The 14,630-nt window shown below is 47.5% G+C and overlaps 1 protein-coding gene across 1 annotated transcript in view; it reads left to right on the plus strand.

Moving 5' to 3' along the window:
* The window catches only part of RNPEPL1 (arginyl aminopeptidase like 1), a 34,469-nt gene extending 21,146 nt beyond the window's left edge, over positions 1–13,323 (plus strand). Inside the window, 6 exon segments of the mRNA XM_087965537.1 lie at positions 1,950–2,063; positions 3,097–3,209; positions 5,640–5,748; positions 6,668–6,895; positions 7,795–7,937; positions 11,424–13,323. Coding sequence (XP_087821663.1) covers positions 1,950–2,063; positions 3,097–3,209; positions 5,640–5,748; positions 6,668–6,895; positions 7,795–7,937; positions 11,424–11,693 — 977 coding nt within the window. The 3' untranslated portion in view covers positions 11,694–13,323.
* Positions 13,324–14,630: the final 1,307 nt, after the last annotated feature.

Consider the following 14,630-nt stretch of genomic DNA (forward strand, 5'->3'; position numbering starts at 1 on the left):
TATATGTATATATGTATATATGTATATATGTATATGTATATATATATATATATATATATATATATATATATATATATATATATATATATATATATATATATATATATATATATATATATATATGTACTGTACAATGTGTCATGCCCCTGTTGGAGACTGACTCCGAAGGAGTGGAGGAACAGCCGACAGGGAGTGGAAGGGTGGCTCCGGAGGTTGTGGAGGAGGCTGCTGGCTGGGCAGTCAGAGGAAGACCTAAGCCCATCCCCTCTCCATCCTAGGGCACGTAGGGAGGAGAGGATAAGGGAGAGACATAAATGGCGTGGTCTACGGGGGAGGAAAGGGCCTTGATCCTCTTCATGGGCTGTAGCTGTGAGAACTGGTTAAAAGGATGGACTTGCGTATGGGCCAGTGCTGGAAACAAAGTGTGGAAATATCTCTAGTCTGTCGTTTTGGCGTCCTTCCCAGTGTATGTTCTGATATCTGTGGATGTCTTCAAGCCCTTATCTTGCCTGGTTCCCTTAATTGCTTCAGTGTGGTTTGTGTTGTTTCTACTCTTTATAATTTATAGGCATTTTTTGTTTAAATTGCATTTCCTCCTTTTTGTAACTGCTTGTGTGGGAGTTTTTTGTCTCCAGTCAAGGATACTTGGAGCTCTGAAGCAAAGTGAAGGAATAAAAGGGGCTTCACCTGTTTTTGTGACTGTGTTTATTTTGTATCCCACCCTGGGTCATCACACAATGATCATAAAGGTTGTTGTTATTATTAAGACAAATTAAATCATTCCTTGCCTTGAATTTTTGAAATGTGACAAACCCTATTGAAGTTCTTCACTGTAAGACTTCTGGAGTTGAAGTCCACAAGTCTTAAAGTCGCCATCACTTGAGACTTTCATGAAGAGATTGGACTGCCATTTGTCAGAAATGGTGTAGTGTCTCCCGCTTGGGTGGGAGTTTGGACTAGATGACCTACAAGGTCCCTTCCAACTCTGATTATCTGTTATTACAACTCCTAGAATTTCCCAGCCAGCTGAGGACTTCTGGGAGTTGAAGTCCACAAGTCTTAAAATTGCCAAATTTGTAGACCCCTGATCTCTAGGTAGGACAGTGTTCCTCCACCATGGCAACTTGAAGATTGGTGGACTTCAACTCCCAGCATTCCCCAGCCAGCTCTGCCTAATTCTGGGAATTGAAGTCCACACATCTTCAAGCTGCCAAGGTTGAGAAGCCCTACTCTAGAGCATAAGATTCCCTGTGGCAATGATTAGTTGAGCTGCCATGATGTCGCAGAGGGATGGGGCAGCCCACCAAAGGCTGAGCTGCTCAGATCCAGCAGATTGGGTGGTTCAAGGGATTGAGGCCATGGAGCTTGGATCACAGAAGGATCCAGAACATGGATCAAATAAAAGCAGGACACTACTTATGGAGAGAAAACATATAGAGGGTGTCATAAACTCATAAAATATTTCTATGGTCTTGTTAGAGTTGCCAACAGAAAGGTAGGGGGGAACAGTGCAGCAGCTTGCCAAACCGAAACTGTATTCCATAAATGTTTTTTCAAAGATAGTAACTAGGTGATGGAAGTTTCCGCTGCACAAAATTCTAACTGGAGAGCATGATTGATGACTCTTGGCAATGGACGTGTCCCATTGGAGAATATGAATTACGATACACGTAGGGGGTGGAGGGAAAACCAGGGTCAAGGGTGACCATGAATGATGTGCCTCAGGGTCGGCTACATCCAGACAGTGCCGGCATGTTAACTCCCAATAAATCCTTTGGAAGTTTTGGAAGTTTGGCTCGAGACTCATGATTTAAATGGGGGTAACTGCTGGAATCCTGACAGAGGGGTAACATCAGAAGACTCTTTCTGTACTTTCACATAATCTGGAGAAATTATAACTTTCAGATTAAAATCCATTCGGGGTTTTTTTGGGGGGGTGGGATGGACAGGTGCTGCTTTTACGTGCCTGGAAACAGCTTTCCGCCTCGATGCCCTTCACCGACAGATGAAGCTCCTTGGGGAGGACAATCCTGTCAGCAAACTTCAGGTTAAACTTGAACCAGGTAACAAAGAGGGCTGGGTCTTGTCTTTTATAAAATGAAGATCAGGAGGCTGTGAGTTCAATCCTAGGTAGCGGCAGATATTTGTCTCTCTGGAAACAATGAGTAATTATCGGCTGCGAACTCCTCATTGGTGACAGGAAGGACATCTGGCCAGTAAACACTCAGCTCCACCCAGATTTGAGGGATTACAGGGTCATTAAAAGACAAAGCTTGTGGGATAAACATGGATTGGCTGGGTTCATAAAACCCTCTAAAGCAGGGGGTCCCCAACCTCCAGGCACAAACGCACCTCATCTATTTGGGGGAGTGGCAAATGGAGGCATGTGTGCCTGCCTCTTGCACAAATGGAGCTGTGCGCTCACAATTATCCACTCTCGCCCCTGCTGCCGCTGGTCTGCAAAGCTGGAAAAGTCGGGGACCCTCTGCAAAGCCCCGATTCTTATTTTGAAGCTGGTTCTTCAGCTCTTTGATCCTCGGCTTTGCATTTGTAGAGCAACACGCACAGTGACGGTTCTAAAAAGTCCATTCCAAAGAAAGTTATATTATGAAGAGGAAGAAAACAATGTCCCCCCACCCCCCATAAAAAATGTTTACAGGCAGTCTTTGACTTACGGCCATTCGTTTAGTGACCATCTGAAAAAAGTGACATATGACCATTTTTCACACTTAAAAATGTTGCAGCATCCCCATGGTGACGAGGTCCAAATTCAGACACTTTGGAAATGACTCACATTTATGACGGTTGCAGTGTCCCAGGGTCACATCATCCCCTTTTGCAACCTTCTGACAAGCAAAGTCAATGGGGAAACCAAGTTCACCTAACAACCATGTTACTAACAACTGTAGTGATTCGCTTAACAATTGTGGCAAGGAGCGTCATAAGATGGGGGCAAAACTCACTTAACAACTGTCTTCCTTAGCAATGGATATTTTGGGCTCAGTTATGGTTATAAGTTGAGGACTACCTGTATTGCCATTTATTTTTCTTATCACTCTTATCTAAAGTTCTTCCTCTCTTCCTTTTTTTGTCCAGGTGTGAATCCCAGCAACCTGATGAACCTCTTCACCTACGAGAAAGGGTTCTGCTTTGTTTACTATCTGTCTCAGCTGTGCGGAGACCCAACACATTTTGATGCCTTTCTCCGAGTTAGTAACCTGGTTTGGGGGCGGGAGGAGGGTATCCACATGGGTGCCCATGGATACCTATTGCACCTTCGACTTTGCCAGTGAATCTCAGTGGAATCCAGTCATTTTCAGTTGAATCCTTCATAAAAACATGACTCCCATCTAAAAACCAAGGGTGGAGTTTAGATCTCAGTCCTTTATTTGAAAGTTGGCTCCTTAGAGGTAGTCCTCGACTTACAGCCACAATAGAGCCCAAAATTTCTGTTGCTAAACGAGACAGTTGTTAATTGAATTCTGCTCCATTTTACGATCTTTCTTGCCACCGTTGTTAGGTTAGTAATTGTTCTGACCCAACCGGGTTCCCAAAGAGCAAATACAGACAAAGGTAGCAGCCCCCACCTTTTAAGGTTCAATAACGAATTCTGTTCCTTTACAGATAAAAGGCTGCTTTCCACTAATTAGTTCCGACAAGAAAGAGCCTTGCCAAATTGTTTGTCAATGATGCCAAAGACCCAGAGATAAGAATTTACAAGATTCTCCAAACACGAACTAAGAAGTCCACAAGTTGAGCTTCAGAGCTTCTTTGCTGTCTGCAAACCTTTTCCAAACCTGGCTTTTGTCCTCTTGAGGGAGGGGACATTACCTTGCAGCCTTACTCCTGAGTCGCCTATGCTGCTGTAATTGTTCTTTCCTCCAAGCAATCCTTTGTGCACGTGCACTTGGCACAGGCTCCTCGGGAACCTCCTCATCACTGCTGCCAGCCCCCACAATCTCTGAAGGCAGCAGTCCACTCCCTGATGGTCCTGGCCCCTCATCAGAGTCCTCGCTCTCCTCAGCCATCTGCACCTGCTGCTGGCTAACCGCAACAGTGACACGGTTTTAAGTGAATCTGGCTTCTCCATTTACTTTGTAGCATGCCAGAAACTGGGCACACGAAACCACATCCCCTCTGCAGAAAAAACCCTCTCCACGGAACTGGTCCCTGGTGCCTGAAAGGTTTGGGGGGAATAGAATAGAACAGAACAGAACAGAACAGAACAGGAATGTTTTTATTGGCCAAGTGTGATTGGACACACAAGGAATTTGTCTTTAATGCATATGCTCTCAGTGTACATAAAAGAAAAGATATATCCGTCAAGAGTCAAGAATCATAAGGTACGCCACTTAATGATAGTCATAGGGTACAATAAGCAATCGGATCATACTAGGAAACAGTTAATATAAATCGTAAGGATACAAACGACAAAGTTACAGTCATACAGCCACAAGTGGGAGGGGATGGGTGATAAGGAGTGATGAGAAGATTAATAGTAATGCAGACTTAGTAAATAGTTGAACAGTGTTGAAGAAATTATTTGTTTAGCAGAATGATGGCATTCGGGGGAAAACTTGTGTCTAGTTGTTCTGGTGAGCAGTGCTCTATAGCGGCGCGGGGGGGGGGGGGGGGGGGGGGGGGGGGGGGGGGGGGGGGGGGGGGGGGGGGGGGGGGGGGGGGGGGGGGGGGGGGGGGGGGGCGGGGGGCGCGGGCCTTTGGGGGGGGGTGGGGGGGGGGGGGGGGCGGGGGGGGGGGGGGGGGGGGGGGGGGGGGGGGGGGGGGGGTTGGGGGGGGGGGGGGGGGGGGGGGGGGGGGGGGGGGGGGGGGGGGGGGGGGGGGGGGGGGGGGGGGGGGGGGGGGGGGGGGGGGGGGGGGGGGGGGGGGGGGGGGGGGGGGGGGGGGGGGGGGGGGGGGGGGGGGGGGGGGGGGGGGGGGGGGGGGGGGGGGGGGGGGGGGGGGGGGGGGGGGGGGGGGGGGGGGGGGGGGGGGGGGGGGGGGGGGGGGGGCTTTCCTCTTGTTGGGGGGGGGGGGGGGGGGGGGGGGGTTTTTTATAAATTTTTTGGGGGTGGGGGGGGGGGGCCCTCCTGGGGGGGGGGGCCCGCGGGGGGGGGGGGTGAGGACCCCGCTCGTTTTGAGGGAAGGAGTTGAAACCGTTTATGTCTGGGATGTGAGGGGTCTGTAAATATTTTCACAGCCCTCTTTTTGACTCGTGCAGTATATCCCTACACATTTTGCTAAAAGCTCTGGAGCATTATTGATTTTATTTCAGAATTCAGTCTCAGTCTCCTAAATTACTGTGCTGTCATAAAGGACTGGAGCCCTCTGTAATTTAAAGAAAAATATTGTATATGAACGACCTCTAGAAATTTTCCATCAGTGGGGATTTATGTGTCAGACCATTAGAAATGCAGCACATTTCTTTATTTCTTTGAATTATTTAAATCTTGATCATTTTCTGCTCTTCCCTTAGAGAATCTCCTTCAATTGTAATATTTTACTTTGTTCTCTAGTGTGTTTGTCTTCATCTCTGTTGCTTTTCTGGCCATTTCCACTCTGGGCCCCTCCAGTTTCCTCTCGCTCAACCTAGCCTGTTTCCATTAATTTTGTAACCCATGTTTATGCTGGCTCTCTTTCAGACTTATATCGAGAAGTACAAGTTCACAAGTGTTGTAGCCCAAGATCTGTTGGATTCCTTCTTGGCATTTTTTCCAGACCTGAAAGAACAATGCATCGATTGCAAAACAGGTAGGGAAGAGGATCTTGAATGTAACACACACACACACACACACACACACACAGAGTCTTAGGAGTGCTGCCCAGATGAAGGAGACCAACTACAGGTAGTCCTCAGATTATGAGCCCCAAATTTCTGTTGTTAAGCGAGACAGTTGTTAAATGGGTTTTGCCCCATTGTACGACCTTTCACGCCACAGTTGTGAAGTGAATCGTTGCAGTTGTTAAGTGAGCAACCCGGTTGTTAAGTGAATCTAGCTTCCCCATTGTCAGAAGATTGCAAAAAGTGATCACATGACCCTGGGACACTGCAACCATAGTCATAAATAGGAACAAGTTCCTAGGCATCTGAATGTTGGCCACATGACCATGGGTATGCTATGATTGTTAAATGAACCTGGCTTCCCGTTCGCGAGAAGGTCGCAAAAGGTGATCACACGACCTTGGAACACAGCGACGCCATAAGTAGGAACCAGTTGCCAAGCATCTGAATTTTGATCACATGACCATGGGTATACTGTAAAGGTCGTAACTGAAAACCAGTCAAATAAGTCACTTTTTCAGTGCCATTGTAACTTTGAACGGTCACTAAATGAACTGTTGTAAATCGAGGACACCCTGCACACAGGCTTGACATATACCTAACTAGCCAAGCTGCAAAACGCTAAGCCCACATCAGCATGTTGACTGCGTTCTACAAATGTTAAGTAGATCAGGGGTCTCCAAACTTGGCAACTTTTTAAGACTTGTGGGCTTCAACTCCCAGAATTCTTACTCCCACAAGTCTTAAAAGTTGCCAAGGTTGGAGACCCCTGAACTAGATGATCTGTTGGGAGAAAGCTTTCTGTTTGAGCCTGACTGAGAGATCGCAGTCAGTCTGCACACCTGGGGCGCGTTTCAAAGTTGATCCTTGTCGCCAAATCTGTTGCAGGGCTAGAATTTGACCGCTGGCTCAATGCCACAGGGCCTCCTTTAGTTGAACCAGACTTATCTCAGGGATCCATCTTGACCCAGCCGGTGGAGACGCTATTCCATCTCTGGACCACAGAACCTCTGGATGCAGGAGCGGCTGCGAACAGCATCAACATCGCTGAGTGGCAAACATTCCAAACGGTGCTTTTCCTGGATAGGTTACTGGATGGGTCGCCCTTGCCACACGGTGAGTTTAATTACCTAGTAGGGCAGTGGTGGCAAACCTTTTTCGGATCCCGTGTTAATAATGGCGTGCACGCTTGTGAGCTCAAGCTTGCGTGCCAGCACCTAGAAGGCAATGCATGCTGGGGGCCCCCATAGCCCCTGCACATGTGCATGCGATCTCCCTGCTGTGTGCTGCGCGTCTGCGCATGATTCCTCCTGCCATGCGCCATGCATCTGCACATGTGTGTGCAATCACCGCATGGCATGTGTCTGCATGCACACGATTTCCCCACCACGTGCCTGCGCACACGATCACACCCACGCGCCATGCGTCTGCGCATGCATGCGTGATCACCCTGTGTGCCATCCATATGCCAATGCATGCGCAAACCCCCATGCGCATGACCCCCCACGTGCACTGCATATCTGCATATGCATGTGTTTTCCGTGCCCCCCCTTGCGCACGCGCACCAGATACCCAACAATCAGCTGTCGGGCTTCGGTGGCGCACACGCATGTGCAGTGGGGCTCTTCTGGCCAAGCTCTTGCGTGCCGGCAGAAGTGGCTCAGCGTGCTATAGGTTTGCCAACACGGTAGTAGGGTAATGAAACATCTGCAAGAAAACAACCAAGCTCAGAGAGCACCAAGGACCCCACAATTTCAACTCTTGAACTACATAAATTTTCTTTTTATAAGTTATTTCTGGCTGTCCAGTGAGGTTAGTCGCAGGGTCATCAGAAAGTGTTATTTCACTGAGCTGGTGCCTGTCCTCTGGAATAAGATCCATATTGTTTCCACCTTAATGACTTTCCAGAAGTTTTTAATCGGCACACGCACACGTGCACCATCCAGAGTCGTTGAAGAGTTGGATGGCCTCCAAATTGAATCAAAAGCAAACGAGATAAATGTTGTCTTCCCCAGAGGTGGTAACGAAGTTGTCCGAATGCTACTCGGCCCAGCTGGAAAACATGAATGCCGAGATTCGTATCCGGTGGCTGCAGATCATTGTCCGCAACGATTACTATCCTGACATTCACAAAGTCCGTCGCTTCTTGGAAAACCAGGTACCAGTTGCTGGGTTGAAAAGCTTGGCGCTGCTCAGGGTGTGAGATTTAGGGCGGGAAACCAGTTGATGCACAAAGACATAGGAAGCTCTGATGCTTGGATGTAGGAATAGATGTTTGTCAGGGAATTGCGAAGACGGGGTCCAAATGGAGTTAGAGACACTGACAACAACCAATGTTATATAAATAAATATATCATTTGTGTGTGTGTGTGTAGATAGATAGATAGATAGGTAGATAGATAGATAGATAGATAGATAGATAGATAGATAGATAGATAGATAGATAGATAGATAGATAGATAGATAGATAGATAGACTAATAGACTAGATAGATAGACAGACTGACTGACTGAGTAGATGGACATTGTATAGACAGACAGACAGACATATGGAGATATAGATATAAGCACCAGAGGGCAGGGCAAGAAGCAACAGATGGAAACTAATCAAGGAGAGAAGCAACCTGGAATGAAAGGAGAAACTTCCTAACAGAACAATTAACCAGTGGAACAGCTTGCCACCAGAAGTTGTGGGTGCTCTATCACTGGAGATTTTTAAGAAGAGACTGGACTTGTCTGAAATGGTATAGGACAGTGATGGCTAACCTTTTCAGCTTGGTGTGTCGAAAATCGGGAAAAAGTGTAGCCTTCCTCGGGTCATGTGTCACTTTAAGAAATATCAATAATTTGGTTTATGACGGACTGGGCTGGGGTGATCACACAGGGCTGTGAAACTCGTCTCCCTGGTCTCAGGGCTGCAGGTGCAGGATGTGGGGATCGGAAGGCCACCTTACAGGGCTGTGAACCTCATGGATCTCCTTTCCTCCTGTAGCGTTCCTGAGGTAATGAAACTGACAAACCTCAGTTTTTGGCGGTTAAAACTGGTTCTCTGCTGCAAAGATCTTGCAGCAGCGGTGACACCACGCCTCCACGCAACAAGCAGGGAGCAGGGATTGGAGCAGAGCACAGGCAGCCTCTAAATGTGCAGGTTTTCCCCACACCAACAGGCGTGTCAGTCAAAGTGCCTCGGCGTGTTACGAGTGACGCGTGTCATAGGTTAGCCATCACTGGTATAGGATCTCCTGCTTGAGCAGGGGATTGGACTAGAAGACCTCCAAGGTCCCTTCCAGCTCTATTCTGATTGGTTTTTACAGTAAATAAGATAGGCAAACTGATTTTTACAGAAAATAAGATAGGCAAACAGGAACATCGTCAGGTAAATCAGCATAGCACGGGCATCATGAGGTAAATCACAGAGAGTACACACAGGGAAAAAGGCGGGAAATAAGGAAACTTCCCCTTCCCTCTCACAGCAGCCAATCACAGCTCAGATTCCCTCATGCAGTGGCCCGCTCTCTTTAGCCAATTAGCTATAAGTGTGTGTTCTTACTCATGGTCCAATCCTTCACTGCTCCAGCTATTCAGTTTTAAATATCTTAATAATTGTTTGGTACTTGTTAGCCAAGGTAGTGGAATGGAAGGACCATGAGCAAATACATGTGGTCCTCGACTTAGAACCATAATTGAGCCCAAAAGTTTATGGCAATTCTCAGTCATCCAGGTCATGGTTGTCCCAAAGGTACTTTTTTTTCCAAGAGGCAACTGGTCTTTCTGGTTTTGTTTTGTTTTTAAAGACATTTCACTTCTCATCCAAGAAGCTTCTTCAGCTTTGACTAGAGGATGGGAAAGGGAAGGATTTATATTCCTTGCAGAAAAGCTGGTCATTTGCACCCTTTTAGAGCAGGGATCCCCAACCTTTTCGACGCCGCGCCCGGTTCCGGCGTCAGCTGGGCGCCGCGCCCGGTTCCGCGTCAGCTGGCGCCGCCATCTTTTTTGACGAAAATCACTTCCGGTTACGTCACCGAAGTGATTTTTCGTCAAAAATGGCGGCGCCAGCGCTTCTGGTGAGCTTTTTCGGTAGAAATGGCTTTCTACCCGAAAAGCTCACCAAGCGCTGGCGCCGCCATCTTTTTGACGAAAAATTGCTTTTTTACCAAAAAGATGGCGGCGCCCAGCAACCAGCGGCCCGGTAAGGCTTGTTCCGCGGCCCGGTACCGGTCCGCGGACCGGCGGTTGGGGACCCCTGTTTTAGAGAATCATTGAGGCCACTTGGAGGTTTGTCTGTGTCCCCAGGGTCACCTAAATGGTGCAAATGGTTCCTCTAGTCTGCAATTTTTTTCTCTGGAAATCCATTCCTACTCCCACACTATTCAAAGGGTGTCCATCCCAAATTGTAGAGATTCTCAGTCATCCAGGTCATGATTGTCCCAAAGGTGCTTTTTTTTCTTTTTTTTTTCAAGAGGCAACTGGACTTTCTGGTTGTTGTTTTTTTTGAAGACGTCTTACTTCTCATCCAAGAAGCTTCTTCAGCTCTGACAGGATGATGGGGAATGGAAGGATTTATACTCTGCAGAAAAGCTGGTCATTTGCATCTTTTTAAAGGGTAGTTGAGGCCACTTGGAGGTTTATCTGTGTCCTCAGGGTCACCTGTGTAGTGCAAATTGGTGTGGAGCCTTCTTGGAACTGCTGAAAGAACTGTGTTGTAGATTGGAGACAGATGATGTGGTATTCCTCCCCCTCTGTTTACTAGATTCAGCAGTCCATTTGCATTTAAAAGACAAAAACCAGTCTTTTGAAGACGGCAAAGTCCACCTTTTGGACAGAGAGATTTGACAGAGGGGTCAAAGAGGCCATGTGTGTCAAAATTGAACAGCCCTCTATCAACAGAAGGGCAGGGATACGAACGACATCTATGCAACCGACATAAGTACATACCAGTTGCCAAGCACCTGAATGTCGATGATAGGACCATGGAGATGATCCAACAGTCCTAGTACTGCTTCGGTGCCATTGTGACTTAAAGTGGTCACTGAATGAGCTGTTGTAAGTTAAGGACTGACTTGTATGTTTCCCTGTTTTTCCTCAGGGTGTTGTTGTCCACTAGGTGGCAGCAGAGAGGTTTCAGGTTTCAGGTATGCCAGCTTTATTCCCTTATGACAGAAAAGATAGATAAAATTCTTTATTGGCCAAGGTTGATTGGACACACAAGGAATTTGTCTTGGTGCAAATGCTCTCAGTGTACATAAAAGAAAAGATACATTCATCAAGAATCATAAAGTGCCACACGTAATGATAGTCATAGAGTACAATAACCAATCAAATCATAATAGAACAGGACAGAACAGAATAGAATAGAATTCTTTTATTGGCCAAGTGTGATTGGACACACAAGGAATTTGTCTTGGTGCAAATGCTCTCAGTGTACATAAAAGAAAAGATACATTCGTCAAGAATCATAAGGTGCAACACTTAATAATAGCCATAGGATACCAATAAGGAGCTTTGGTTGGGAGAATCAGCAGGAATTTTAGGAAAAATGTAGCCTTTGACTACTGGTCGCTAGTCCCAGGTTTCTGTTACTACGGCAATCAGATTCGATACGCATCTCTTGGGATGACCCCGGGCTCCTTCTGCTTGCATTACAGATGTCCCGCATGTACACGATCCCCTTGTACGAGGATCTCTGTACCAGCACCCTCAAATCCTTCGCCCTAGATGTTTTTTTACAGACCCAGACCCAGCTCCACCCGAACCTGCGGAAAACCATTCATCAGATCCTGACCCAGGGCTTGAACCCACCACTTCTCGCCACGGAGATGGCAGCCGTGGTGGCGGACCCTCCGGGCACCGAGCTGGAGGACAGAGGAGGCGCGCACGGCGCCGTTTCACTCAGGGACGTCAACGTGTCTGCTTAGCTGACGCTGGACCTTGGAAAGCTGGAAGGGCCAGCCAGAACGCCAAGCTGGGACTGCGCTCTCTTGCCCTTGGTGGCACTGCTGGGAGGGGAGTGGGGGTGGATTTTTCCCTTTTTAAAATCCCTCCCCGCGTGTACATCGTGCCTTCAGGTGCCTGAGCCCCTAGGCACAGCGAGATATCAGGGATACATCTTTTTCTAACTCTTAAGCAGCGACTGGGAGCAAGTGACTGTTTAGCCTCATTGCATCATGAATGTGAACATCAGATTGATTTCCTTTTGTGTGTCTGCCAACAAAAGCGCGTTTCCAGCACTCGCTTCCCAAGCCTTGGAAGGAGGCAGAATCCTCCCTGGTCCCAGGCTGTGGAAGGAAAGAAAAGCAAAAAACTGATCAGGATCATGGTAAACGTTGAAGTCGGGATTGGTCCCGCTGTACGCTGCTGCGCTTGTGGCCCGGAGCCCTAACGAATGAAACGTTTCTTCCAAGCGGTCTCTCGATTTCAGGAAAATGGTGGGAAATGGGTCAGAGGTTAAAAAGAGATTTGGGTGTGATTCACAGGCCGAAGGTGTCGGCGCACTGCAGGCTTTATAGAGATGGGGAGGAGTGGGTGGAGAAGCCAATCCTTGGTGGGGGGGGGTGTTAACGTGGGTGTTAACACTGCTTTGCTTTCCTCGGAGACCAGCAAGCCCAACGGTTAACGGTATAGTAGGCACACACTGCCCAGCCGGGATGGGAAGGCCTTCAAAGTTTGGGTCACAGGTACGTCTGTGGCCAGTCACCAAATGCAACCGTGCAATGTTGTTATTTCCTTTCCACAACAGGTAAAATAGGGGTGTTAAAATCTTTTTTGCAACAAAACAAAACAAAACAAAACCCAACAACACAAACGCCTGTCCTGAGGCTGCTGTAAACCCACTGACTTTTGTCTTCACATGCTTTTTGGTTTGTCCCTTTTCCCTGCATACCTGAGCTCACACAACCCCTTTCACGTGTTTTACCAAAGCATCTCTGGGATTTCTTTCTGTGTGTACCTCCCTTGTTCAAGAGTAATATTTATTCTGTGTCCCAGAAAAGATGGGCAGATAACCCTTAGATACCACTCTGTGTCCAGTTCTGGCAGAGAGGGTTGCTTGTCCTCTGCCTCCTACTTTGTGAAAACTGGTTCACAAAGGTGCTTAAATTGTCTGTTTCCATGTCCTCGGCTCTGTTTCCCTTGAAATATCTGAAATAACTTTTCACCTGGAGCGATTTTGGGGCTTCGGACAAAAGGAGGACAAGCAATAACGAAGTCGGGCTCCAAAGTTGTTTTGAGTTGGGTTGCGATCATTTGGCGTAGCAGCTCTGGGATTCCTCCGTTATTTGGAAACGTTGCAGGGCGCTCTCGTCTTCCCCAGAAACGCCTTCCCGTTTTAAGGTGTTTTGATTGGCAGCACTTTTTTGACACCTGCTCCAGTCTGGCCGAGACTGCAACCACTACACCCTTTTCTACCCTCCTAAGCTGTGTTATCCTGCGTTTTTATTTTATTTTCCAGGAGAATGTATGCAACCAGGGTGGAAATTCCTTGGAGACGAACCTGGATGCCTTACAATAACATCACTTATAAATGTTGAATTAAACTAATATTTGTGACTTCGGGAGGTTTTGTGGTTTTTCCTCCCCTTAGCCGTTGACGGTATCAACAAGGACAGGTAGTTCTTGACTTACAGGTAGTTCTTGACTTACGACCACAATTGAGGCCAAACTTTCTGCTGCTAAACAAGACAGTGAGTTTTGCCCCATTTTACGACCTACCTTGCCACAGTGGTTAAGTGAATCACTGCAGTTGTTAAGGAACCCAGCTGTTAAGTGAATCGGGCTTCCTCATTGACTTGGCTTGTCAGCTGGGGATCACGTGTCCGTCATAAGTATGAGTCAGTTGCCAAGCATTGTCTTGTGACCACGGGGATGCTGTAACGGTCGTAAGTGTGAAAAATGGTAAGTCCCTTTTTCCCCCAGTGTCCTTGTAACTTGGAACCAGTCACTAAATGAACTGTAAGTCGAGGACTCCCTTGTAAGCTCAAGAGAAGCAAAACCTTGCTGAAACCGAGCTGCTGCAGCCATGCTTGTAGAAAGGGTGGGGGTGTTGTGTGGCAGCCATCTTGACTTTTCTGACCTGTCATGGACAACCCTGACTCCATGTTAAAAAAAACTCATTGCCTGAGGTTTTTTCCCCCCCAACGATTGTTTCAAAGCAACATTTTAAAAAGCTTTTCTTTCACATGGCAATACAATACGCAATGCACATCACTTGAGGTGTAAATTGGGTGCAGCCTCACCTTTCTGCCCCAAAGATTTGGATCCTCTTCATGATAAAGACTCCGCCACTGTTGGAAGTAAAGCTGAACTGAAATTAGGCAATAGCAATAGCACTTAGACTTATAGACTGCTTCATAGTGCTTTCCAGCCCTCTAAGCAGTTTTCAGAGTCAGCCTCTTGGCCCCAACCATCTGGGTCCTCATTTTACCGACCTCAGAAGGGCGGAAGGCTGAGTCAACAATGAGCCGGTCAGAATCGAACTCCTGGCAGTGAGCAGTGAATTACCCTGCAGGAAATGGCTGGCTGGCGGGACTAAGGGAGGAAAGGAAAGTAGAGAGAGAGGAAAGAAGGAATAGCAATACACTTACTGCTTACATCACTGCAATGCCTTCCAGCACTCTTAAGGGGTTTGCAAAGTCAGCATACAGGTAGTCCTCAACTTAACAACCACAGTTGAGCCAAAAATTTATGTTGCTGAGTGAGAAATGTGTTAAGCCAGCTTGGAAGGCCACAAATAGTGACCCCAAGGGGTTGTAACTCTCATAAATACAAGTTGCCAAGCACCCAAATTTTGATCGTGTGACCTTCCGGACGCTGTAATAATGGGGATGAAAGGCAGCCTCACGTCACTCTCTTCTGTG

This window comes from Notechis scutatus, chromosome 4 (assembly GCF_049901735.1).
Source record: "Notechis scutatus isolate UNSWTSFEM ecotype Mainland chromosome 4, rNotScu1.2, whole genome shotgun sequence".
NCBI classification, from domain to species: Eukaryota; Metazoa; Chordata; class Lepidosauria; order Squamata; family Elapidae; genus Notechis; species Notechis scutatus.